At 55.3% G+C, this 22233-nt stretch overlaps 8 protein-coding genes and 1 pseudogene across 8 annotated transcripts, besides 1 other annotated feature; 5 read left to right on the plus strand and 4 right to left on the minus strand.

Annotated features, from left to right (window-relative positions):
• Positions 1–171: part of a repeat region that runs on past the window's edge.
• Positions 172–1964: 1793 nt separating this feature from the next.
• On the plus strand, positions 1965–3191 carry LPMP_331810 (hypothetical protein; the record flags this gene model as incomplete). Its single annotated transcript, XM_010703971.1, has 1 exon — positions 1965–3191. One exon carries the CDS (start codon positions 1965–1967, stop codon positions 3189–3191), a length of 1227 nt encoding a protein of 408 aa, XP_010702273.1.
• Positions 3192–4235: 1044 nt separating this feature from the next.
• On the plus strand, positions 4236–6932 carry LPMP_331820 (mitochondrial RNA binding complex 1 subunit, putative; the record flags this gene model as incomplete). Its single annotated transcript, XM_010703972.1, has 1 exon — positions 4236–6932. The coding sequence occupies one exon, from the start codon at positions 4236–4238 to the stop codon at positions 6930–6932; it is 2697 nt and encodes an 898-aa protein (XP_010702274.1).
• Positions 6933–7503: 571 nt separating this feature from the next.
• On the plus strand, positions 7504–7728 carry LPMP_331830 (macrophage migration inhibitory factor-like protein; the record flags this gene model as incomplete). The annotated part of the gene is made up of 1 exon (XM_010703973.1): positions 7504–7728. The coding sequence occupies one exon, from the start codon at positions 7504–7506 to the stop codon at positions 7726–7728; it is 225 nt and encodes a 74-aa protein (XP_010702275.1).
• A 1029-nt stretch (positions 7729–8757) lies between these two features.
• LPMP_331840 (hypothetical protein) lies at positions 8758–9537 on the minus strand (the record flags this gene model as incomplete). Its single annotated transcript, XM_010703974.1, has 1 exon — positions 8758–9537. The coding sequence occupies one exon, from the start codon at positions 9535–9537 to the stop codon at positions 8758–8760; it is 780 nt and encodes a 259-aa protein (XP_010702276.1).
• A 1594-nt stretch (positions 9538–11131) lies between these two features.
• Positions 11132–11389, minus strand: LPMP_331850 (annotated as a pseudogene).
• Positions 11390–12828: 1439 nt separating this feature from the next.
• On the minus strand, positions 12829–17709 carry LPMP_331860 (hypothetical protein; the record flags this gene model as incomplete). Its single annotated transcript, XM_010703975.1, has 1 exon — positions 12829–17709. The coding sequence occupies one exon, from the start codon at positions 17707–17709 to the stop codon at positions 12829–12831; it is 4881 nt and encodes a 1626-aa protein (XP_010702277.1).
• A 578-nt stretch (positions 17710–18287) lies between these two features.
• Positions 18288–19049, minus strand: LPMP_331870 (S-adenosyl-L-methionine-dependent methyltransferase, putative; the record flags this gene model as incomplete). The annotated part of the gene is made up of 1 exon (XM_010703976.1): positions 18288–19049. One exon carries the CDS (start codon positions 19047–19049, stop codon positions 18288–18290), a length of 762 nt encoding a protein of 253 aa, XP_010702278.1.
• A 1052-nt stretch (positions 19050–20101) lies between these two features.
• LPMP_331880 (der1-like protein, putative) lies at positions 20102–20749 on the plus strand (the record flags this gene model as incomplete). Its single annotated transcript, XM_010703977.1, has 1 exon — positions 20102–20749. One exon carries the CDS (start codon positions 20102–20104, stop codon positions 20747–20749), a length of 648 nt encoding a protein of 215 aa, XP_010702279.1.
• A 305-nt stretch (positions 20750–21054) lies between these two features.
• Positions 21055–22224, plus strand: LPMP_331890 (hypothetical protein; the record flags this gene model as incomplete). The annotated part of the gene is made up of 1 exon (XM_010703978.1): positions 21055–22224. The coding sequence occupies one exon, from the start codon at positions 21055–21057 to the stop codon at positions 22222–22224; it is 1170 nt and encodes a 389-aa protein (XP_010702280.1).
• Positions 22225–22233: the final 9 nt, after the last annotated feature.

Raw genomic sequence — 22233 nt, forward strand, 5'->3', positions numbered from 1 at the left:
GGAGCGGCGGTGAGTGCGACCAGCGGGGCGGTGTGGGAGGAGTTTGGGGCTGTGGCGGCGCGGTGCTGCAATGCGTGTCTAGGGCTGCTTCGCACCGCGCGATGGGCCCGTGGCAGGCCGGGGGCAGAGTGGGGAATTGAGCTGATGTGTTGCATGGCGGAATAGCCGCGTGGAAGCAAAGGCGTACTGTCTCACACGTCGTTTCATTATTTTGTCTCTTTTTTATGTTTCCATTTCCTAGAAGGAAATAGCTAGTTGTCAGGCAATCTGCTTCGATGAGTGCAAGGATAACATCAAGGTTGCATGGAGGAGGAGGAGGAGAGGGGAGCTGGGCGAGGCGACGGAAGCAATGCGGTGAACGGCAGGGAGGGAAGTGAAGCGATTTAAGGACGTTGTTGGCGATGGTCTTTCAAGAAGGAGAGTCAAGGGAAGGATGTGGGTACGTGAAGACGGAAGGGGCACCTTACGTTTCCCTCACCCAAGACTGAAATACCCACCTCCAACGCTTTCCTGATGATTGATGCACGTACCTCCACACACTCGCTGTCAAGAAGTACCCCATCGTCTCGATGTCTCCTACACCAAACCCCAGACAACTCGAGGTCCGTCCTTACGTGGTAGGTTTTCTCCCCCTTTTGCCTTTGCTTCTCCATCCTCTGCTGTTTCTCTTGTTCTCTCCTGCCTCCTTCCACCTATGTTTCCTGCCACCTTTTTTTTTGCTGAGTTCTCACCAGTTGCATTCAAGTACCGACGTGTTTGCGCTTGTATATGCAGGCATGTGTGTTTGTGTGGTCGCTGTCCTTCTCTTACCTTTTCACACCTTCTCCAGTGGTTATGTGCTGGGCGTTTGTTTGTTAGAGCGCCTGTGGTTTGTTTTGACGGCTTTTCGTGAATGATAGTGACCACAAAAAAGAGGGAAAATCATCTAGAGTGATAGAGCGACGAAAGAGGAGACCGGGTGACAAAGAGATGAGAGAAACAGAGGGCGAAGGAGAGAGGAGGGATGGTGGACACAACACCGCCGAGACAATACATGCACACAATCAAATATTGTCTTGCCATCAGTGCTGAAATGTTTTTTTTCCTTTTAGTTATTCCTTCTCTGTGTTTGTGTGTTATACCGCTGTCACCCTCCATCTCTCTTTCTCTCCTTTAAATTGTGCTCCTGCGCATCATCTTCCTCTGTTTGATTCACCCTTCGCGGTTCTTCTCTTTTCAGAGCACAAAGCGATGATCGGCACCCCCCCTTTCCCCCACAGACAAACCTGGCAATGCTCATTGCACTCGCAGCAGCGTCGATGCTCGTGTACTTCCTTTTAGGCGAGTAGCGAGTCTCTGTATGTCTCCCTCTTTATGGTTTACTCAACTTCAAAGTGCTAAGAAACGATCCAATCAATGAAAGGCAAGCAGTTTCTCAACTTGCTGCCCACGAGCATGAGAATGGGCCGAAGAGGAGATGCGCGTAGTTCACCCACTCGCACGCCCTTGATCCTTGTCATGCGTGATTTTGCTGCTCTCCCTCTCTGCATTGCAGAAGATTTGCAGTTGTCGCTGATGTCTGCAACGTTGAACAAGCCCTTCTCCCTGACGTTATATGGCGCAATGCCCCTCCTTTCTGCCCTAGCAAGGCGGAGCATCTATACACCCAGAAACCAATGCGTTAGGAGAGTGGTCCTCTCTTCGCGGCTTGTCTCGTCATTTTTTCCCCTTTTCGCTGTAATCTCTCCAACTTTTTTTGTGTTTGCGTAATCTGTTCTCTCTCCTCCTCTCCCTCTCCCCTATAAAGCAGCGCAAGTGTATCAGAGGTGTGCCTTGTCATCTTTGTCTTACTCTGGTCCTGCCGTCCGTCCCCCTCCTTGAGTGACGTCTCTCTTCTCCCTTTCCTACTCAGGACCTTCCCAGCGAAGACTGAACGAGCAAAATTTAGTACAAAGCCCACCAGCTGTTGACGATTCGCTACAATCATGAGCACAGGAAAGTTCATCTTGTCCACCAAGAAGCAGAAGTATGCGGTGGTGACGTCGGACAGCAAGACACTTCTGTCCCGCGATGATCTCCGCTGTATTGATCGCTTCGTGGAGAAGCGCGTCGTCTCAGCGACCTACGCGAATGGAACGCAGCCGCCCCCGTCGCACGGGATTCCGACCCTGCCCTTTGAGAAGGTGAGCGAAAACTGCGACAGGGTTCTGCTGCTGTCAGTGAGTGCGATTCAAGAGCGCGAGAGCGCGTTGGATGTGCCGTTGCGGTTCATGGCGCCGGAGGAGTATCATGCCCCAGCCCTAGAGGAGCTGCCAACACGACTGCCACTAGCACGACGTATCGTGGCCCTCCTGCAAGGGGCTGATAGTGCGGCGGTCTCGTGGCGGCACACCCCGCCCGCGGCGAAGGACAACACGGTTACAGAGATCCAGGTCACAAAGGACGCGGAGGCGCTCGCACATTCCTCGCTACGTGCCGGCAAAAAGAGCAAGGCGGCCCAGCTCTTTTGTGTATCGGGCTGCTTTGCCTACAACTACGGCAACATGGAGTTGGCGGTGAGATGTTTCAAAAAGGCACTTGACGTAGCTGAGGAGCTGGAGGATGCTCGGTGTCTTGCGTTCTGCCACAACCTCTTAGGCGTCTGCTTCTACCGCTTGGAGGAGTACAAGATGTCACTTGTGCACCACAAGAAGCAGGAGGCACTTGGGGGCAGCTACGCTCGCGCCGTCGCAGAGATGAACATGGGTGTGAGCTACGCCGCCCTCGGTGAGCTTGAGTTCGCCCAGCAGGCGTTCGAGGATGCACTGCTGAATGCTCGGGAAACAGACGACTCGATGTTGCTCACCATCGCACTCGGCAACGTGGGGCTCGTGTCGCTGCGTATCGGAGATATGCGCACCGCGCAGATGCACCTGGAGCAGTGTCTGGAGCAGTGCAGCGTAGCAGGTGACAAGAGCGGTGCCTCCTTGTGCCTGCTGCTCCTCGGCGAGGTGTACTCGCTCATCCACGACCACCAGCACGCACTGTTCTACTACAAGCATGCCTACCGCGTTGGTGGCGAGGCCAACAACCCGGATGTGGTGAGTCTGGCTCGCGTCAGCATAGGGATTGCGCAGGGCAACGCAGCAATCCGTGACTCCGTGCTGAGAGAGGCAGCCCTGATGGGAAAGACGAACAGTGTGCAGAGCATTGTGAGTCAACTTCCTCAGTAGGGGGGGGGGAGGGAGATGGACACGATGAGGGTGTAGAAAAGAAAAAATGAAAGGGATTAGACCCACTAGCACATCCCACCGATACCTTCATCATCTGCAGGTCCTCCTTGCCGTGTACGCAGAACACGGTACCAAGCGTGGACGGCTGCCATCCGTGGTACAAGATCAAGGATATGAACCCTTTTCTTCTGCTGATTCTCGTTTCTTTTTTCTCCTCTCTACTCTTCTGCTGAGCGTTGTTTGCGCCTCTCTTTCATACTGTCCGTGGTTATGTATGTGTGTGGCCATTTTGCGCATTTCCCTTTTCTCTCTCTGCTTGGCATGCAGATGGTGGCGAATTGTGTTACGCTAACAGGACACTATGGTTGACTGCTTTGCGCCGTCTCTGTCGGACAACTCGCATCATGTATATTTTCCTTGGGGTTGGGTGGGTAGGAGTCCGTGCGTGCGTGCAAGTCTTGCTGTGTCTACAGACATCGCTGTTTGTCTGTCCTCTCCTCTTTCCCCCCCTCTCTGTGCATCCGCCATTTAGTCTTCGGCTCTTTGCGTTCGAGCCCGATGCACCTGCACATGCCTCCTTCCTCACCCCGTCCCCGAGACGACCCGCTTGTACCCTCTGGTGGTGAGCAACAGCATGCTCGGCTCATCCCGTCAACAGAACGCTCTTCACGCACCTTTGCAGAGCAGCTGTAAAGACAAAGTGGCGGAGAGGCGATGTCTGTTCTTACTTGCGAGTAGCACTCCGCACCACATCACACAGCGTCCCCGACGCCTCTGTCCATGCCTGAAGTCGCGTGCTTGATTGTTTTGCATTTGTTTCAGCGGAAATTGACGGCGCACATTGCGAACGTGTGCGTATGTGTGCCGCTGGTTGCCTTGACACGTTTCTGTGTTTCTCCTTTACGCTGTCATCCACTTCTTCCTTACTTCTCTCGTCTTTCTCCTCAATACCCTTTCACGCACTACCGTCACCGAGTCTTACGGAGGGCTACAGTTTTGTACAGCAACTTCACGGATTTTGCCAAACAGAAGTGCCAGTCCAATATGGAAAACCCGAAACTGAATGCACTCATCTCTCGCTGCCGAAAGCCGATCCTCACGGCTGCGGAAGATGTCACGCAAACTGCGGCAGCGCTGCTGGACCTTACACCCTACCTAGACGCCCGCGGGACACGAACGTGCCTTGTGCCACTGAAGAAGTTAGTGCGGCACAACCCTGAGACTCTGCAAGCAGCGCTGGACAGGGTCGATGTAAGCCCAGAGGTGGCACGCGATGGACGGCGTTTTGCTGCTGTTTCGCGTGTTATTCCTTCATCCAAGAGTGCTGTGGCGACAGCGCTGTGGTCACGAGTAGTCAGCACTACCACCCGTGCCTTGCAGGCCAGTGTGTGGGCACCGTCCGACCTGCGGGTGATAATACATCACATTCATCGGTTCAGCGCATACGACACAGCTTTTGTGGAGTGTGCTGCTCGCTATGCAGGTGCGGCCATTCCGTGTGCCAGCGCGGATGACCTACCGGCGCTTGTGTCGATCGTGACGTCCCTCCCTGAACTAGCAGCGCACCCGACGAGGCTGCTGGACGCTGCTGGGGATCGAGCTGCAGCTCTCGCTGAGTCGCTCACTCCTGGTGCGGTTGGGCACATCTGCGGCCAATTAAACCGCAAACTTTGGACCAATACAAACGCAGTGATCGCGTTTCAGGAGGAGGCCGGCCGGTGCGCGGAAAAGGGCGACACTTTCACAGCTGTGCAGCTGATGTGCTTCGTGGCACGGCACAAACCTGCGCTCATCAGCGATGAGGCGGTTGTGTGGCTGATGGAGCGCATCACGGGCGAAGAGCTGGACGTGAGGTCGTTAGAAAACCTGTGCAGCGCTGTGGTGCACTTGCCGTTTGCAGTGCGCACTGCACTGCGGCAGGAGCTGCTGGAGTTTGTGGCATTCTTGTCGTTGCAGGCCCGCGAGCTGCTGCAGCAGGTGCCCGCTGCACAGGGCGGGTTGAGCGGGTGCGACGACGCCGATGCAATTCAGCACTTTGTGTCACATGTCTTGGAGCTGAACGTGATGCTCCGTACTTACCCGGATCTGCAGTGGCCCCCAGAGTTGCTCGCTGTTGCGGATGCGTGCGCTGTCAGTGTGGAGCCGCTGCAGGAGGTGCTGCTATCTGCGGAAAGCTCGCCGGTAGGGCTTATGGTGCGCCTTTTGGAGGCACCCACAAGTGAGTGCAAGCGGGTGGGCCTAGGAATGCTACGCGAGGCGGCGAACCAGTGCCAGTCATTTCCAACCCTTCAAACATTTCGATTTCTTCTTCTAATGGGCGATCACGGCCTGCAGGACGCAGGCACGTCCCGCTACTTGCGCGACCAGTTTGCGAAAACAGCCTCGGATGTGCCGCCTGTGCAGCTGAGCGTGGCGCTGCGCTGCCTCGGCGTCGCGACCGCAGTCGGCTCGACGGCAGGTGCGGCAGTGCGAGGTACCAGCGGTGCAGGCGAGCCCCGCGCCATCGTCGAGGATGCCGCGGGGGATGCGGACGTGGATGATGAGCTAGAGCGCGAACGTCTCGATGCATTTCTGCAGTTCTGCGTAGAGGTGTCACGCAAGCACCTCTCGCAAGGCGCACCACTACGCTGCGTACTGGCCACGACGGAGAGCTTGCATCGCCTCGGCTGTCGCGACACAGCCTTCTTCGCCGACGTGGCGGCGTACATCGCAGCCAAGCGTGCGGTCGCGTCTGCTGAGAAGGAAAGCGCCGACACTGCAACGGCGGTGTGCGTCGCTCTCGGAGAGGACTTGTTGAGGGAGTACCCTGAGACGCACGCGTTTCTGCTGGATGTGGCGCATCGGGGCGTGAAGGGGGAGTCCGCTATGCCGCCGACGCAGTGGATGAACCTGCACGACCCCTCCAACACCCTCACTCCCCTGACAGAGCAACAGCAGGAGAGCTGCGCCATTGTGGAGGAGATGGTTCGTACCCGTTCGGACGATGTGGATGCGCTTGTTCGGCTGGCGGAGAAGTATGCGGAGCTGCTGCCGTTCGCGCGCCCCGACGACCACAAGTACTTCTTTGGTGTATGCGAAGAAAAGGTGCTCAAGCAGGATAAGCTGCTGAAGAAGTGCCTGGACGCGATTGTAGATTGCGGTGTGCTGAGTCGTCTGTCCGCGCAGACGATTGCGTCGATCCTGCACAGCCTTGCTGCGATCCGCTTCGAGTACTTTGCATCTGTGAAGCGCTTCATGTCAAGCATCAGTGATGAGCAGTGGCTTTTGATGGAGGCTGCGCCGCTAGTACAAATCCTCACCGGGATGGATAAGCTGTCTCTTCGCATACCGGCGGTGCTGCACCGCATTGGTGGGCGTCTGACGGAGATCTGCCGCTTCCTGACACCGCTGGACACTGCACAGGCGATTCATGCACTGCAGGCGCTGGGCCACAACGATGCCGTGCTGCTGGCAAAGCTTGCCACCCACGCCGCGGCTCTGGCGAGACGATTTGACGAGCTTAGCATGGCAGTGCTCTTCAGCACACCCTCAATCCACAGGCTAATGAGCACCCCTGAAGTGGCGCAGCCACTTCTCCTACAAGCGAGTGCAAAGATCCAGTCGCCCCACCAGCGGGAGAAGATATCGGCGTGGGTACGCCGCTCTGGTTTGCCCCGCGAGCTAATTGATGAATGTACGAGGCGCCTTCAGGTGATGAGCAGGGATGCCGGGCCCTCGGAAGTTCGCCTTCGTCTTACCTAAAAAGGAGTGTGGTTGTGTAGACGGATTCTCGAGGCGCGCGCGCGGGTGCGCGTGCTTGGCGGTGCGGCTTTTGCCCTGGCGCCGCGGTGGGTCGGGTTGTGGGGGGGCCGCTTTTCGGGGGCGGCTGTGCTCTTGGGCCATTCCTGTCGCGCCGCGCCGCCCATGGAAAAGGCGCGGGACGCGCGGGCCCCAGCCAACACTGCACCACCACGCCGAGCACCGCTGTTCCCCCCCCCTTTGGCGCCTGCTGCCCCAAAGCGTTAGTCTGACGGACTTGCGTGCCCACAGAACTACATCCCAACAAGGCAAACACATATGGACCAACATCCATACATATCTACAACGCGCATCACTTACTAGAGGGTGTGCGGGGTCGCAACTAGGGAGCCATAGGCTCACGCATACACACACCTGCTAACATTCACTTTGCTTTGTACTAGCATCCCTCTCAGTCAAAAATGCCGGTTAAACATTTCTCTCGACTCTGCTCAACCACCAGAGGTGCGAAAACCTTTCGCAGGTGTACCAGGCAATCACCCGTGATGCGCTCGGCAAACCTGAGAACCTCGTGATGATGACGTTCCACGGCAACACACCTATGCATTTCTTAGGCTCGACCGATCCTGTCGCGTACATCAGAGTGGAGGTGCTTGGCGGGTGCTGTCCGTTGGAGCCGGAGAAGGTGACGTCCCTAATTACAGCGGCTGACACCAAAGAGTGTGGCATCCTGGCCGACGGTATATTTGTGCTCTACTTCTCGCCTTTGCATTGCGGCTGGAATGGTACGAGCTTCTGAGCCGTAGTGGCTAATTTTACCCATTCTAGGGTGCTACCATTGCATCACTGCAGCTCTCTTACGCGCTTGGAGAAGACTTCGTCGGTTTAAATGAAGTGCACCAAACACTCACCATGCTGTCCAGTAGCGACGATGGTACGTGTATTAACCATCGCTCCTCTCCTCTTCCCCGCACGCAGTGTATCTGTCTGTTGCTCTTTGCTGTTTCGGCCATCTTCATTCCGTCCTGCCAGCACCTCACAAGGCGTGGAGCGGTGGGAGAAGGTGCTACGTGCGACTGCAAGTCTTCTAGCGCAAACAAACAACGAGATCGAAGTACCCCCGACGATGCGGCTGCCGTCCACATGCGCTACGATGCGACTTTCCTGCAAAGAGTTGTGCTGGTGTTGCACATGCCACGTTTTTTTCGTCCGAGGTACGCCTTTTCCTCCTCGCCTCTCATCTGAAAGAGAGAGGGACTTTTGAGAGAGAATCAGCCTAACATGCGACGCTCCCCTGCCACGGCGCCAGCGTGCCCGAACTTGCCTCCGTGTCTACCCTCCTCTTCCCTCTGCTCTGTATGAAGGCAACAGTTTTATCATCGCTACTACATACATACCAACACCTTCCAATTTCGTAGCATGTGCCGTTTCTGCATACGATCGTCTCGGTGTCGCTGGGCGACCAGAAGCGCACCAAACTTTTGACTGCTTACCGCCAGGAATTCGGCAAGCCCGAAGGGTTCGTGATGACTGCATTCAGTGATAACACCCCGATCCGGTTCCATGGTCCCCGCTGCGCGGGGTGCTGGGGTGGCCGCGCGCCCTCGCAGCCCGGGGTGGTGGCCCCGCGGTCGTCGCGGGGGGGGGGGTGCGGCATCCCGGCTAGCCGTGTCTGCGGCCGATGCGGTGCCGGCTTTGGGCCCTGGCCCCGTGCCGGAGGCCGCGGGGGGGGGGCGGGCGAAAGGAAAACGCCCCGGCCCCGCCCCCCCTTTTTTCCGCGCACGGTGGTTGGGGCGGGCAATGGGGGGCCGCGCACCGCCCCTCCCCCCTAGCGGAGCACCCGCCGGCACCCTGGCGCAAGCAGCAGCGCCGCGGCTGCCCCCGGGGAGCCGGCACCCGCAGGCGCGCCCTCGCCGGCGGGGGCAGCAGAGGGGTAAAAGTGCCCGTGGGACGGAAGCAGCACCGCCACGGATTCGAATTCGATCGCGAAGAGTCGGCACGCAACGCACGGGAGTCGCTCGCCAACGATGAGGGCCTTCTGGTCCGCCGACGGAAGGGCCGAGGGGGCGGTGTGGGAGAGTACTTGCGTTTCTAAGTGGTCGAGAAGCTTCTGCTCGGCGTGGCAACCCTTTTTGCCAGTGACCAGTACGAACTCACCAATCTGAAACACCGCTGCGACGCCCCAGTCAGCAACGGCTGCCTGGAGGTTCTCTTGTGTGAGCGTTTCGTTGTTTGTGGCAACGTAGCAGCGCCGGAGAGCGCTCCCGCCTCCAGGGTACGATGAGAAGCGGGGCGGCGTGGCTGTCCTGTCGGCAAGTGCTATTGGTCCATCCTTTGGCATGAGCATCACCTGCACTTCGTCTGCATTGTGCAGGCTGTGGTGACACTGGAGATAGTTGTGCAAGGGGTGGACAAGCGCGCGCACCAGGTTGGAAAGGTAGCGGTCTAGCATGAAAGGCGAGGAGGAACAATCGTGCGCCCTCCCCACTCGCTGGTAGAGAACTGGGTGCCGAGTAGTTTTGAGATCAGACGTCTTCATGATGCCGTGTCGGAGGACGAGCTCGTTGATATTCGCGGTGCCCGCCAGGTCGTAGCGATCAAACGGCATGTCAGCCGTACCTCTTTGGCGATGCACCTTTGTGTGCTTTGGCTCCCACCCGTGCCTTGCAGCGCTTGCACTCCACACAGCGCCCACAGCATCCTTGATATCTGCTGCCTCACGTACTGATGCCGTGCCGCAGGGGCGTTGCTCAATCGCTGCTGCCTTTCGGGCGCTCTTCCTCGCTACAGTGCTTAAGTGTGCAGCCGCGGACTTATGCGACTTTGGTTTGCTCTTGACGCGCACGCGTGCCTCTTTATGCTGTGGTGAGGTCGGCCTTCTTATCATACTTAAAAGGTGCACAAGGGTCCCTTACGTTCTGCCGAAGATAGAGGAGGGCATAGAGAGCAAAAAGGGGTGGATGGGGTGTGTGTGGCGGACCATGACAGAGCTTTATATGTTTCACGGGAGGTAAAGTCAGAGAACGGGCTGCATGTTTGCTGTGAGTGACGTGCGTGTCACATCACGTGTATAGGTTGCAGCTCACGGCGAATGCCCTTCCCCCCGTCATACGATGAAGGCAGAGGAGGGAGAGGCTGATGCCGGGCAGAGGTACCGACTTGCATGAAGCAGTCGACCTACAAATGGAGCAGAAGCCGTTTTGTTCTTCCTCTAACGTGTTATCTAGCAGAGCTGGCACTGCACCCGGGGAGGAAGTCGGTAAAGGAGGCGCATCCCACGACAGTTCAAACGCCGAGTACGACACTCACAAAAGTACCCACAAAGGCGGACACCCGCACACAAGCCGGAGAAAAACAGACGGGCACAATGGACGCTCGACATGCTCTCCTTACGCTTCCACGAAACACCCAATGTGATACAAGCGTACATGTCGAGGCTTTCGCATGCCCATACACGCGCACCCCCCAACAGGTGTGCTTGTGTGCCGGTGCTTAAGAGCAGGTAACAACAACAACAAAAGCCGTATGGTTAGGCGCTATGCGTTCACAAGGAGGTCGGTAAAAGCGAAGCGAAAAGGCAGGCAGCCAAAGGAGATGGATCCAAGAAACAGGGAAGCCAGGCGCCCCAATGGGAGGAAAGAGGGAGAAGCAGAAGAGCTGTCGAGGAGGATTGGGTGAGCAAATGTGTGTGAGAGGAGCGAAACGACGAGAGGGAAAGGGCGAAAGTGAAAAGCAAAAGTTCAACAGGGAGTCTCGTCTGTACTGGGAGGAGGCAGGAACGAAAAGACAAGGTGAAATAATAACACGGATAGGGGAAGGGATATGGAGAGTGATGGGAAGTGCTTGCGTGCTTTGAGGGGGGCCGTTGGGGCCGAGACGCGCCCACACGTCCATCACGCCAGGTGGACTGCGTCATTGCCAAATCCCTTGCCCGAGTGCAGGTAGTCCACCGCGTCCGTCACTTGGTCCAGCACAGTCATCTGCCCGCTCAAGTAGCAGCGCAGGTGCCGCTCTCAAGCATCCAGCATCTTGATGAGGTCTGAAAAATACGCGGGAATGAGAGCGAAAACGTGTAAGAAACCAAACACAGAAGCGCTGCGGCGAGGGCGGATGTTGTGCAGAGGCACGTAGTCGATGCACTTCGCATCCACCTTGTTGGCATCCTGATGCCACGACGAGTTACCATTGGTACCACTGACGCCTCATGCAGACCAGAGGATCGTCCGCTGCAGGGTGCCACCCCCACTCTTGTACACAATATCAAAGCCGTTAGGGGCCACCCGGCACTTATCAGCTACCAACCCCTCCTCAGGTTTCTTATGGATGGCCTCGTTGCACCCGATGCTGTGAAGGAATTTGGCTTTCTCTGGCGTGCTGCACGTGCTCACGAGACGCTTGCAGTCGTGTTTCTGGAGAAGCTCCACCGCGATGCCTCTGTTACTGCCACCGGCAGCAGTCATCACGCTGACGTTGATAACCAGGTACTAGTAGTTCAGCTTGAGTACGCACGTCCACCTCAGCAGGCCCATCCTGGTACCCGCTGTAACCACTGGGCTAGTACACCGCAACTGCATCGCCAACGGCGACTTTCTGCAGGGCATCGCCGACGCAGACAACTTCACCAAGCTCCCCAAGGTCAAAGCTGTGCTGCACGGTGCACCGCGGAGCGTATGAGTTCTAAATCGAGGTGATGCCTGCGGTTCTGACGCTGTTGTAATGGTTGCGGGCAAAATACACGGCTTCTCTCCACGTGGTCGGGAATAGGGAAAGACGCGATTTTGGTGGCCTTTTGGAAGTCGTTGTCTTTCTAGACAACTTGCAGCTTGCGGAACAATTTTCAAGTGAAAGAGGAGGGAGAGGTCCAAAAAGGCGAGTTGAAGGAGGAACAACGAGTGGGTAAAGTGTGAAGACTGGTGCGCTGAGAGACCCAGAACAACGAAGAAAAATACGTGAATTGGCGTGGAGAGCAGACGGCTACGCACCAACGGAAAGGACAGAGTGAAAGGGGAAAGAGATAGCCAGCACAAGGGTAGGTGAAGATCGGGGAGAATGATCTGCAGAGGTCCGAAAAGAAAAAGAGGAGGGTAAAAGTAAAGGAGCGTGTCTGGAGAGATGGACGAAGGGGACAAGTACGTGCATCGATGTGGTGCAATGCAGTCAATAAAGGCAAAAGGGGAAAAGCAACCACGAGAGGAGTTACCAATTGGCTATTCCGCCACGGTTGATAGAGACGATAGTAGGAGGCGCCGTAAGGCAGCAGCACAGCAAAGTTGTCTTGCAGTGGCGAGACACGGTGTGCCAAGTTCAGACGTAGGTGGAAAGAGGCATCGCTCTGACGCGGCAAACGCGCCGCTGTTTTTTCATCGAGATTGTGCTTTCCTTGAGGAGGGGTAGGGGGCCGGGAGGGGGGGGGCAAAAACTCATCCACACATCACCGGTTCCCCACGCGTCACGGTTTACTCCTCCCGCCCACAGCTGCTTTTCATCCTAGCATGACTTTGAACCTTCTGGGAAGGGGGAACAGTCCACCGGCAGACACAGATGCGCACCAAGGCATCTTGTGGGTCTCGGACGGCGAAAGGAATGAATACGAGAGAGAAAAAGAGGTGAGTTGCCGTTGGGAGAGGAAAAGAAAGGCTAATGCTCACATGAGTTACCTTAGTCGAACATACCCCGAGACACCGTCGTTTCGTTCAGCGCCACATACACACATGTACACACGCGCAAAAGACAGTCCAGTCAATTCAGGAATACGAAATCAACAAAGCCACAGAGAAATACCACACTACTGCTGAGCCCTGAGGGTAAGAGGGGCACAAAGAGTGAAGGGTGGGGTCACGGCAAGGGGGTAGTGAGGGGAGGGGGTGCAGAGCGAGACACTCGCATTACCTCATCTGCACTAGCTGGTGTGCCGAGATGACGCCTGGGTGCTTCCCTGCTCGTCAGAACCCGAGTCCGTCCCGGTGCCGCTATCTTCTTCCCATTCCTCGAACTCCTCTTCCGCATCCTCGTCGTCGTAGCTGTCGTCATCATCATCCTCCTCGAATTCGTCATCGTTGGTGTTAGTCGAGTCGTCCGTGTCGTAGTCGTCATCCTGTATCGACCACCGTTCCATCTCCTCATCGTCATCGGTGCCCATCGTGCTGTCCTGATCTTCCTGTACGGCGGGCGAGGCAAAGGCGCCGTGATCCGGGTACGGGCCGGCTGAGAGGCTGAAGAGTCGGATAACGGAGTCGATGTCTTGGTCGAGAATGGCGGCGCAATAGCGGTCGGATGGATCGACAGCGAAGGCCTTAAAGGAAGGCCGCACCTCCTCGGAGAAGACGCTGTCAAGAGTGTAGCTGTCCACTGCCGAGACGATAGGGAGGTGCGTACCGGAGATACGAGAGGCCTCGCGGAAGCTGTACAATACTCGGCCCGCCTTCGAGCAATGGAAGCTGGTCGTCTTCTGAAACGTTGGGACCGTCTGCATCATGCGCCACGTTCGCATGTCCCATACTTTTTCGTCGATGATGACAAGAGGCAGCTTTGGGTGGAAGGCGCTCGCGAATGACTCGGTGATGCGGTCGAAGCGAAAGATCGGCTTCTCGGGCATCCGCAGGTCCCACAGGATGGAGTCGTTGAGCACCAGCTGCGAGGTACAGTCGAACAAGGCCACGTTTGCCATGTTCTCACCTGTCCAGATAGGGTCTGACAGGGTACGCAGCTCGACTCCGGTGACTAGGTCGTGTACACGACAGGCGTGTTCCTCCTCACTCGTGACGACGGCGAGTCGGTTGTCGCGCGAAAAGCGCAGGGTGCGGCACTCCGTCAGCTCCTGCTGTGCCACTGGCAGGAGGTTGCGACGCATCACGTGAGCCTTGTGCGAGTCATTGACGGCTGCGATGAGGTTGCCGTCGTCCGAGACGACAAGAGCTGAGATGGCTTCGTTCTCAAAGACCAGGTGTTGCTCGAGTAGCTTCTCATCTGGCGTCTCCTCAGGGAAGGTGTCGAAGAGAGCAACGGAGCCCTCAGAGGTACCAATCACGATGGAGTCACCGCTGTCGCAGAACACCACACTTTCCCCTTGCAGCTCTTCTCCACTCCCCGTGATGTCGAACATGAACGCCGGGTAGCGGTACGTGAGCCAGTTAGCATTCGTTTGCGTGCGCAGCGTGAACTTGCCACCACAGCGGCGCCACAGCAGACGGTTGAACTCGTTCCGCGTGTCGTCCAGCGGGATGGGCAGCGGCAGGTATACGTGCTTCTTCGTCAGGTCGAACTGCGGAAGGGTTTCGATGGGGTTTGGACAGCGCTCCTGTTGTTGGCGCAGGTACGACCGTATGACACCGTCCAGCGAAGGCGTCGGCCCCTTGGCGGCTGCATCACTGATCGACATCGATGTGGCGGTGGCACCATCGCTGCATAGCGCAGCTGTAGCGGCTGACGATTTGATGCCACTCTCGCTCCGCAACGTGGCCGCTGCCGCGGCGAGGCCTTCGCTGTCCAGGTGTTCTGCGATGAGCTGGAGCAGCGACTCTTTAGAGTAGTCAACCACCGCACGACCGATAATGGCTTGCCGTTGTTCCATTTCCAGCGGATCGACGGCGTGCACCTTCACCACATCGGCTTGGCTCACCCCGCCAAAGGCACTGGGCATGAATGACTTGAGGTTGTCCATGAAGTGTCCAGCCGGGCCAAGCTCTGTTGGAAGCTTGCGGGCCCCGACGACGGAGATGAACTCACGTTGCACATCGCTGTACTGGGCGGAGAGGTCCTGCACCAGCGTTCGTATGTTGAGCGCTTCGAAAAGAATCGCCGTGTCGCTGTATCGCCGGAGCACCGCCATCAACTGCACCGCTCGTGCCACTACAGGGAAGTAGTTGAGCTTTGCCGACATGGAAGCATCCTTTCGAATTTTGAGCACCTCCAAGAGTGCTCGCACGCCGTCACTCGCGCGGAAGGCACCGCAGGCGTTGTTGAAATTCGCAACAGCGTTTTCATCCGCTACGTCTGCTGGTGGATTCGTGATATGGATGAGGATCTGAAGCGCTGCCACTACGCACGGGAGAAGGTGCCCCTCACGGGAAGTGTTGCGGTTCTGGTACGAAACTGCAAGATCGTTGACAATGGCTAGAAGCTGCGCTATTCCAGACTCGTGTGAGCGCACTTCGGCTATCAGCGGCCGCACATACGGAATAACAGTCAGCGCGCACAGCGCCTGCAGTGACGCGATAAGTAGGTCCCACCGACTTTGAACAAAGAAGAAATTGGCGCAACGGAGAAGGAGTGTGTGAATTCCGATGTCTACGAGCTGCTGGATGGCGCCAAGTCGCTCCGCCGTCAACAAACTCTGCACGTTTTCGGCCGACACACCAGGCAGCCCAGGCGACGGCGCAGCGAGGAAGCCAAGGATTGCGTCGACTGTTGGCGGATCTCGCGGCAGGGACGTGATGCGCGACGACTGTGTGACCAGCGCCGACAGCACCCGGTGCTTCCGGAAGATCACCTTGGTGGAGAGCATCAAGTGCGTCACGAGGTAGATGTTAAGACATCGCAGCAGTGCGAGGAGCAAGTCGCTGTGCATCACGTCGAACTGCTCCTCCGAAACCTTGAGACACCGTTCCAGCGCCTCGATGGACTCCATTGGACCGTTTTCGGCTTCAAAGTAGTCAATCACGATAGGAAAGCTCAGTGAGTGGAAGAGAAATGCACCCACACTGCTCTGCACATCACTGTTTGTTGTGTGCTTCCACTGGTCAATGATGAACTGCATGATCGGCTCGAAGTGGCTCCGCTGGCGTCGTAGCAGCTCCTCAAACACCGCGGTTTTGGCCAGATGGGAAAGGACAATGGCGCAACCGTATGTCGTGTACGCTTCCAACTTGCCTTGTACTACACGTAGAATGCGGCTGACACCGTCAGCATCTAGGAAGAGAAACGCAAGTTTCTTGTGGGATAGGACCGCGCTGAGCACCCACCCAATGCGGGCCAGCATCTCACGCTCCAAGCGATAGCAGCGTTTTATTGAAATGAGGTTCACATCCCACTGCAGGAGACTGGCTACCATTTCTTCGTGTGTGGCCTCGTCTACTTTGTGTTCGGCAAGTGTTTGGCGCACTGAGCGCTCTGCAGCTTCGCGCGCTTGCTCATTCTCGAGGAATCGGGCACTGATGTCGATAGAGTCCAGTACCTTGAGCGCAGACTCGATTGTCTGAAACTGCAAAATAGGAAGAACAGCATCACTTTGCTGACACAGAATACCGGCCACGATACCAATTTGAAGAAGCTCCAGCATCCGGATGTCTGCCTGCGTCACTCTCATAGTTTTCACACGCAGGTATGTTTCCCATGGAACTACCTCGTAGTACGGCGAGCTAAACTGGTACAGAAAAAGACGGTCCTGCTCCCCTACCGCTGGCAGGTCCAGGCTCGGAATCCAGCGTACAAGCACCTCATTTTCTGTGAACCCCTCAACGATACCGTAGTCACACCCTTTGCCTTGTTGGCCGCTTTTCCAGCCTGGGCCGCGCCCAACTCGGTCGCCAGCTTTCGGAATCCATTCATCGAGATAAAACTCTACCCCAGTGGGACCTTCATGGCGCGCATTCTTAAGGGCCCGTTGTGTTAAAATCTGCTTGCGCCGTTGCCGCTTCCGCACACCATTCCCTGTAGGTTCGGGAGGTGACCCCTCGGTTATGAAATTTGGTTCTGTGGAGTGTGGCAGCGGCAAGTCTGGGGTGGTTTTAGCCACAGGCGAGGCTTCTCCCCCTTCATCCGTTGCCACTTCTTGCACTCGCTGCTGCGTCAGAATCGGGGATCGGCTTGGCGAGGACCTGCGCGAGTTGGGCTGTGAGTCTATGTCGCTAGGCACGGCGGCTGACCGGTACCGCTGCGGAGACCTTCTTTGGGAGCGCGAGGTCAGCATAGTTTCCCTGTAAAGCGGAAAGTATCCATATAACTGATGAACCCAGTGGCGAAAGCGCTGCAGCAGAACCTTCGGCATATTCTGTGCTAGTGCTTCCGACACAGTTTGTTCGTCTTGATCGAGCATACTGAACATGAGCGATAGGGGGATAAGCCGCTGGCGAGGGTTCTTCTCCGTAGCGAGAGACTTACACAAGTCGTACATAGAGATCGGATCGAGAAAGCTCTCGCGCGAGCCCTCTACGACCAATAGCGCGCAGTGTGAAGCAGTGCACTGGGTGCGCTCCATTCGGGTGTAAAACTCAACAAGTAGACCGCAGCCAACGGCATTCCTCGTTTCTTCCCTGTTGAGCTGCTGCTCGTAGTTGAGGTCGAGAACCTCGCCCATGTGATCACAGAAAACAGTGTTGTGGTGGATTGTATGAGCCAGGGACTCAAAGGGCACCCGCTCCTGCATTTTCAGTGTTGCCATGTAGGAGTCTGAACATCGCTCATTTTCCTCATTCAACACATACAGCAGCCTGTCCCACAAGAAGCCATATAACTCTTGCAGCTCAAGGAGGCTCCGCAGGGTGTATTCGCGCTCAGCGATGGCGCTGCTAGTGAGAGCTTGTGGCGGGCCTACCTCCTCTTCATTGATAGAGCCCATCGTAGATGCTATTTCGTTCTCCACAGCTGTGCTTTTCTCTTTCAAGCTGCCGTATACTTTGAGGAGACGCTTCATCAGTTCTTTGACCAGCGGAACAGACTTGCTCGAGAATACAAAATTGTCGTCATCATCGTCGGCCTCTTCGAATAGAGAGTCGTCATAAGAAGAGTCATGGTCGCTACCCAGCTCTATCGAAATTTCTTCGAGATCGGATGTGAGGCTCATTAGTGGTAGAGGTAAGGCTTTGAAATAAAGAGCCTTTGCTGTGTGTTTTGAAGTGCCACACCTTGCTTAATGTGAATTCAGGGAGGCAGCCGTACATGTTTTCGAGAAAAGGAATACCGACGTGACCGAGGTGCAAGAGTTTAGACGCAAGGGATAAGATGAACTAGGGTAGTGCGGCATAGCTGAGAACGAGCCCCCGGGGTGAAGTGAGATCGATACTGTTGCGCACTTATGGAATTCCAGCTGTTAGAGTAGCTACCAAAGCGCTGTGGTGAACCTTTGCAGTCGCTTAGTGTCTTGTCGCTACGGAGAACGTCGTGGGAACTGATTGTGAGGTCTTCGGCCGCACTCACACTTTTTTGGCGTTTGCTAGGTGTAGCAAGGGTAGTTCGGCAAAGCATGGCACTTGTCAGCAAATATGCATCCCGTACGTAGCAGAACTTCTAAAAACTCAATGACAACACAGCACACAGAGCAAGTAGTCTGGATATTGCCTAACGCGGGTAGCTAAAAGCTGTTATTTTGGCCTTGACAATATCAGCCAAAGGTGCAGAGTGCACCAGTTCAGCGCTCGGAGACTACTTACCGTAAATGTAGAAAGGGGCTTCGTCGTTCCAATCTGCACTAAAGTGCATCAAGGTCCGCTGTCGCAGCATGGTTGAAGCAAGCACCTTTTCGTCAAGCTTACGAGAGGTCACAACACACTGGATGCTGGGGACTTGAGCGATAACTTCCGTCAATTTTGTCATGAGATCGTTGTCAAACATCCACGAATGCGTAAAGACAACGGTCACACCCTCCTCTTTGAGCCTTGCCGCGCACTTAATCAGGTCCTTCTGCACCCACACAGCTTCCTTTTTGGAGAAAATGTCTGAGTACAGCAGCTTTGCTCGCTTCGATGCTTCTTCAGCTGCCCGGATTCGCGACGGAATAATCTCCACACCAACGCTCTTCGGACACTTCGTCTCAGAAAGCACCTGCAAGCAAACGTTGCCGACACCACTGCCAATGTCACAAAACACTACCTTGGCCTCAAGATCAGCTTGAGATTCACCCTCGCTTTTGAGGAGCTCTCTTTGCCGCCAATCGAGAAGAGCGGGGATGATTGCTTTCGTCCACATTTGGCGGACACCGTTCACGTCGATGATGCCAATCTGTGCAAACACGTTTGGCTGCACCGTGAGAGATTCTTCTCCCAGCTCCAACTCTCCACGGTTTTTGTACTCTTCGGAAAGGTGTTTGTAGAGAAGAGGTTGCATGACGGCAAAGTTGGGAGGCGGCGGTGTAAGTCCCAGTAGCCGGTAATTGGCGGCGATGGAATGGTGACGCAGGTAGTTCATGTACGTCAACGTTCCTCCGCCAACAGCACCCGCGGCCACGCCGGTGGCAACTATTCGAAACGCGTGGGGGGTAAAGGCAATCCGCAAGATTACCAATGTGCCAACGGCAGCACTGCCAAATAGTATTAATGTGGAGGTCATGGTCCTACCAGCCGGCAGGGGAGGAACAGAGCGAAAGGGAGCAAGATATTGTTGAGTTTGGCACGAGGAGGCCCATTCTCAAAGGCTCTGAGGCGGCAGTGCGGAGACACTGTTAATGCAACGCTCATTTTCCCTTTTGTATGTGTGCAAGGCAGTCCTTGTCTTCCTGCTGCAAGATCGCTTTCAGTCCAGTCGCTAGCAGCACACGTTATGCTTTCAAGAACTCGTTTACCATATTGGCATCGTCGCTGATTTGCAGCGGCCCATCAGAGTATCATGCTGATCGAACTGCCTTGAGGACACCCAGCACCAGCCTTCACTATCCCACGCGTGTCTTAACCCCTTTTCGTATCGTTTGTTAGCAAATGTTGCACAAGTGGAACAGATGCGCTTCTTACAGTATCTGGGAGGCTTCAGAGCTGTTGTGGGCGTCAGTGGGGGGGGGGGGGGCTGCGGTGAGTGAGGGTTCTGAGGTAGTCGTCGGGGGAATCGTGAAGGCACGGTCTGGTTTTCAGCCTTTACCACCTACACCATTTGAAGTGAAAGAAGACCACGAGACTGCGTCTGGATTCAACGCAGGGAGGCAACGATCATCTCTTGTTTGAGTACCAGATTGAGCCAGTGGAAAAGGTTCAGAGCCTGTCACAAAGCGCCATTCTTCACATGAACGAGGGTGACTTGATACAGGTATTATATCTGCAACTGAGGAGCAGCTGATGGTGTGCGGGGACTCACTGCAGGCATCTGAATTCAAATATCAACCTTTGCTTTTCTACCTTCCTTTTTGTCCTTTTCTTTGCAGGTTCTGGAGACACACCACACAATTAGTGGAGGCATCGCAAGGACTTTAAAAGCAGTGAGGGCGGCTTCCTTGCACACACATATACAGGTACGGTGCGACTCATCTCCGAATGAACAACGCTATTGAGAATGCCCTGCGGGAGACTCCCATTACGCTCGTGGTCTGTGGGCTGATGGGGATGCTAGGTGTCATGTCATCGCTGGAGGTGATTCATCCTCTCTACTTGCTGCTGAGCCCGTCGTTGGTGTTCAAAGAACATCAGTACTGGCGTCTGGTCACTAACTTCCTTTACTTCGGTCCAATCAGCGCTCATTGCATAATGGAAATTCAGTGGATCTACTTGGTCAGCTCTTACCTTGAAGCTCAGTACTACAACAGGCGACCGCTCGACTACATCTTGTTGCTGTTGATCGTCGGTTGCTCGCTTTTGGGCCTGAGGTTTTCGTCGATTGTGGATGTGCCGTACTTAAGCTACATGCTAGGCACATGCATGACATACATTATGAGTCGCATCTTCAACGACATAGAAGTCGCGATCTTTTTCGTGGTTCCCGTTCCAATGCGCCTTCTTCCATTTGTGCTAATGATTATGAACACAATGGTTTCTGGAATGTCAAATGAGGTCTTGGGCAACATTCTCGGACATGTATTGTGGTACTTTTTAGAGGTGTTTCCTCGCATCACTGGACAGAGTCCCCTTCGAATTCAGTGGCTATTCGAGTGGGCATTTGCTGCGCCGTTAGGTCGGGTGACATAGTTTGCTTTTAGTCTCATTGAACAATAGCGAAAATAAAAGTAATAGATGGCCGGGTTTACTTCACCCAGTTTTAAAGCACCTTACAATTACTCTGCTCCGATAGCGGACACAGGGTGATTTGAACTTGTTGTTCTCAAAGGTTCTGTTTTGACGCACTAGCGGCAGTGGTGTTCTTTGCCGCATACATTGCTTGCTTGCCACACGCTCTTCCTTCCCATTGTTGATGCCTTGCTTCTTAGTGTCTTTTCTCAGTCTGAAGTAGCTTTACCCCCTGGACTTCATATGAACACATAAGAGCTGACAGGATGTCGCGTCAGCTTCTCCAGCGGTGCTCGAAGAAGCACTTTGTGATTCACATGGACATCAACAAAACTATTATCCAGGTCGACCAGGCGGGTGGGCGCACTATGGATGATGTTCTAAATAGTAATGTTGCCGCTAACACGTATGGCTATATCGACCCTACCGACAATCAGTGGCGGCCTCTCTACGGTCCTTCTGATGCACCGGTCGCACAACCCGATACCTACAGTGGTCCCATCATGTCGTATGACACGTACATTGACAGTCTATATTGCGCGCCTCCGGGGATGCAGGAGCTATCAAAGGCAGAGCGGGATGCTGTGTGGAGGACGGTATCAAATCTCCGTCGACAGGCTACGAGGAAGTTCACTTTTCCTGGGGAGGCTGGTGAGGCATATGCACCACTAGTCGATCTGCAGCGTCAACACTTGGGGCATAGTGACGGGTACTACAACATTATCCCTGCGTTCTTCCACATGATCAACACACTCTCAGAGCTTAGCTTGCAGTTCACGCTCATTTTCAGAACGTTCGGTAGCGATTTGAGCGCCGTTCTGGAAGAGTGGAGATCGTTCGTCTTTGGCATGCATGCGTGCAAGCCTTCTGGTCCAGTTTTGCAGGAGCTGAAAGAGAACTATGTTGAGCCACTGTCGGGGAGTTTTTTTCGACAGGCTGATGACATATACATCTGCTACGGACCTCGTGTGTCGCTCTCGTCATACTTCACGTCAAGCTTTCAGGAGACAGATCCTGCCAAGGTACTGGAACATTTGCACCAAGTGCCTGGGTGTACGTCGGCTTGCAAGACGTCTTTTGCCGATCTCAAAGATCACTTGGTGGCGTACTTTTCCCGTTCTAAGAACGTAGGTGGGCTTGTGGATTACTACCCTAGCTGGGCACAGGCAGCGGAACACCGGACTGGCGGAAAGGTATACCCAATTTCGCAGAACGATCCAAACTACTACTCTGTATTCTTTGACGATAACATCTTTATCGGGAGTGAGCACTCTATCGTGGATATCCGCGAGACACACGGCGCAAAAAGCATTGTTGATATGGAGGTAGAGCGGAAGTACTGTGTCCCCGTAAATGCCTTCAAAGCCATTGTGGACAAAGAGTATTTTGTCAAGGAGCTATGCACCTGCTTGAGGTTGCAGAATAGGGATTTATGACTGGTGAGG

This window comes from Leishmania panamensis (genome assembly GCF_000755165.1).
Source record: "Leishmania panamensis strain MHOM/PA/94/PSC-1 chromosome 33 sequence".
NCBI lineage: Eukaryota > Euglenozoa > Kinetoplastea > Trypanosomatida > Trypanosomatidae > Leishmania > Leishmania panamensis.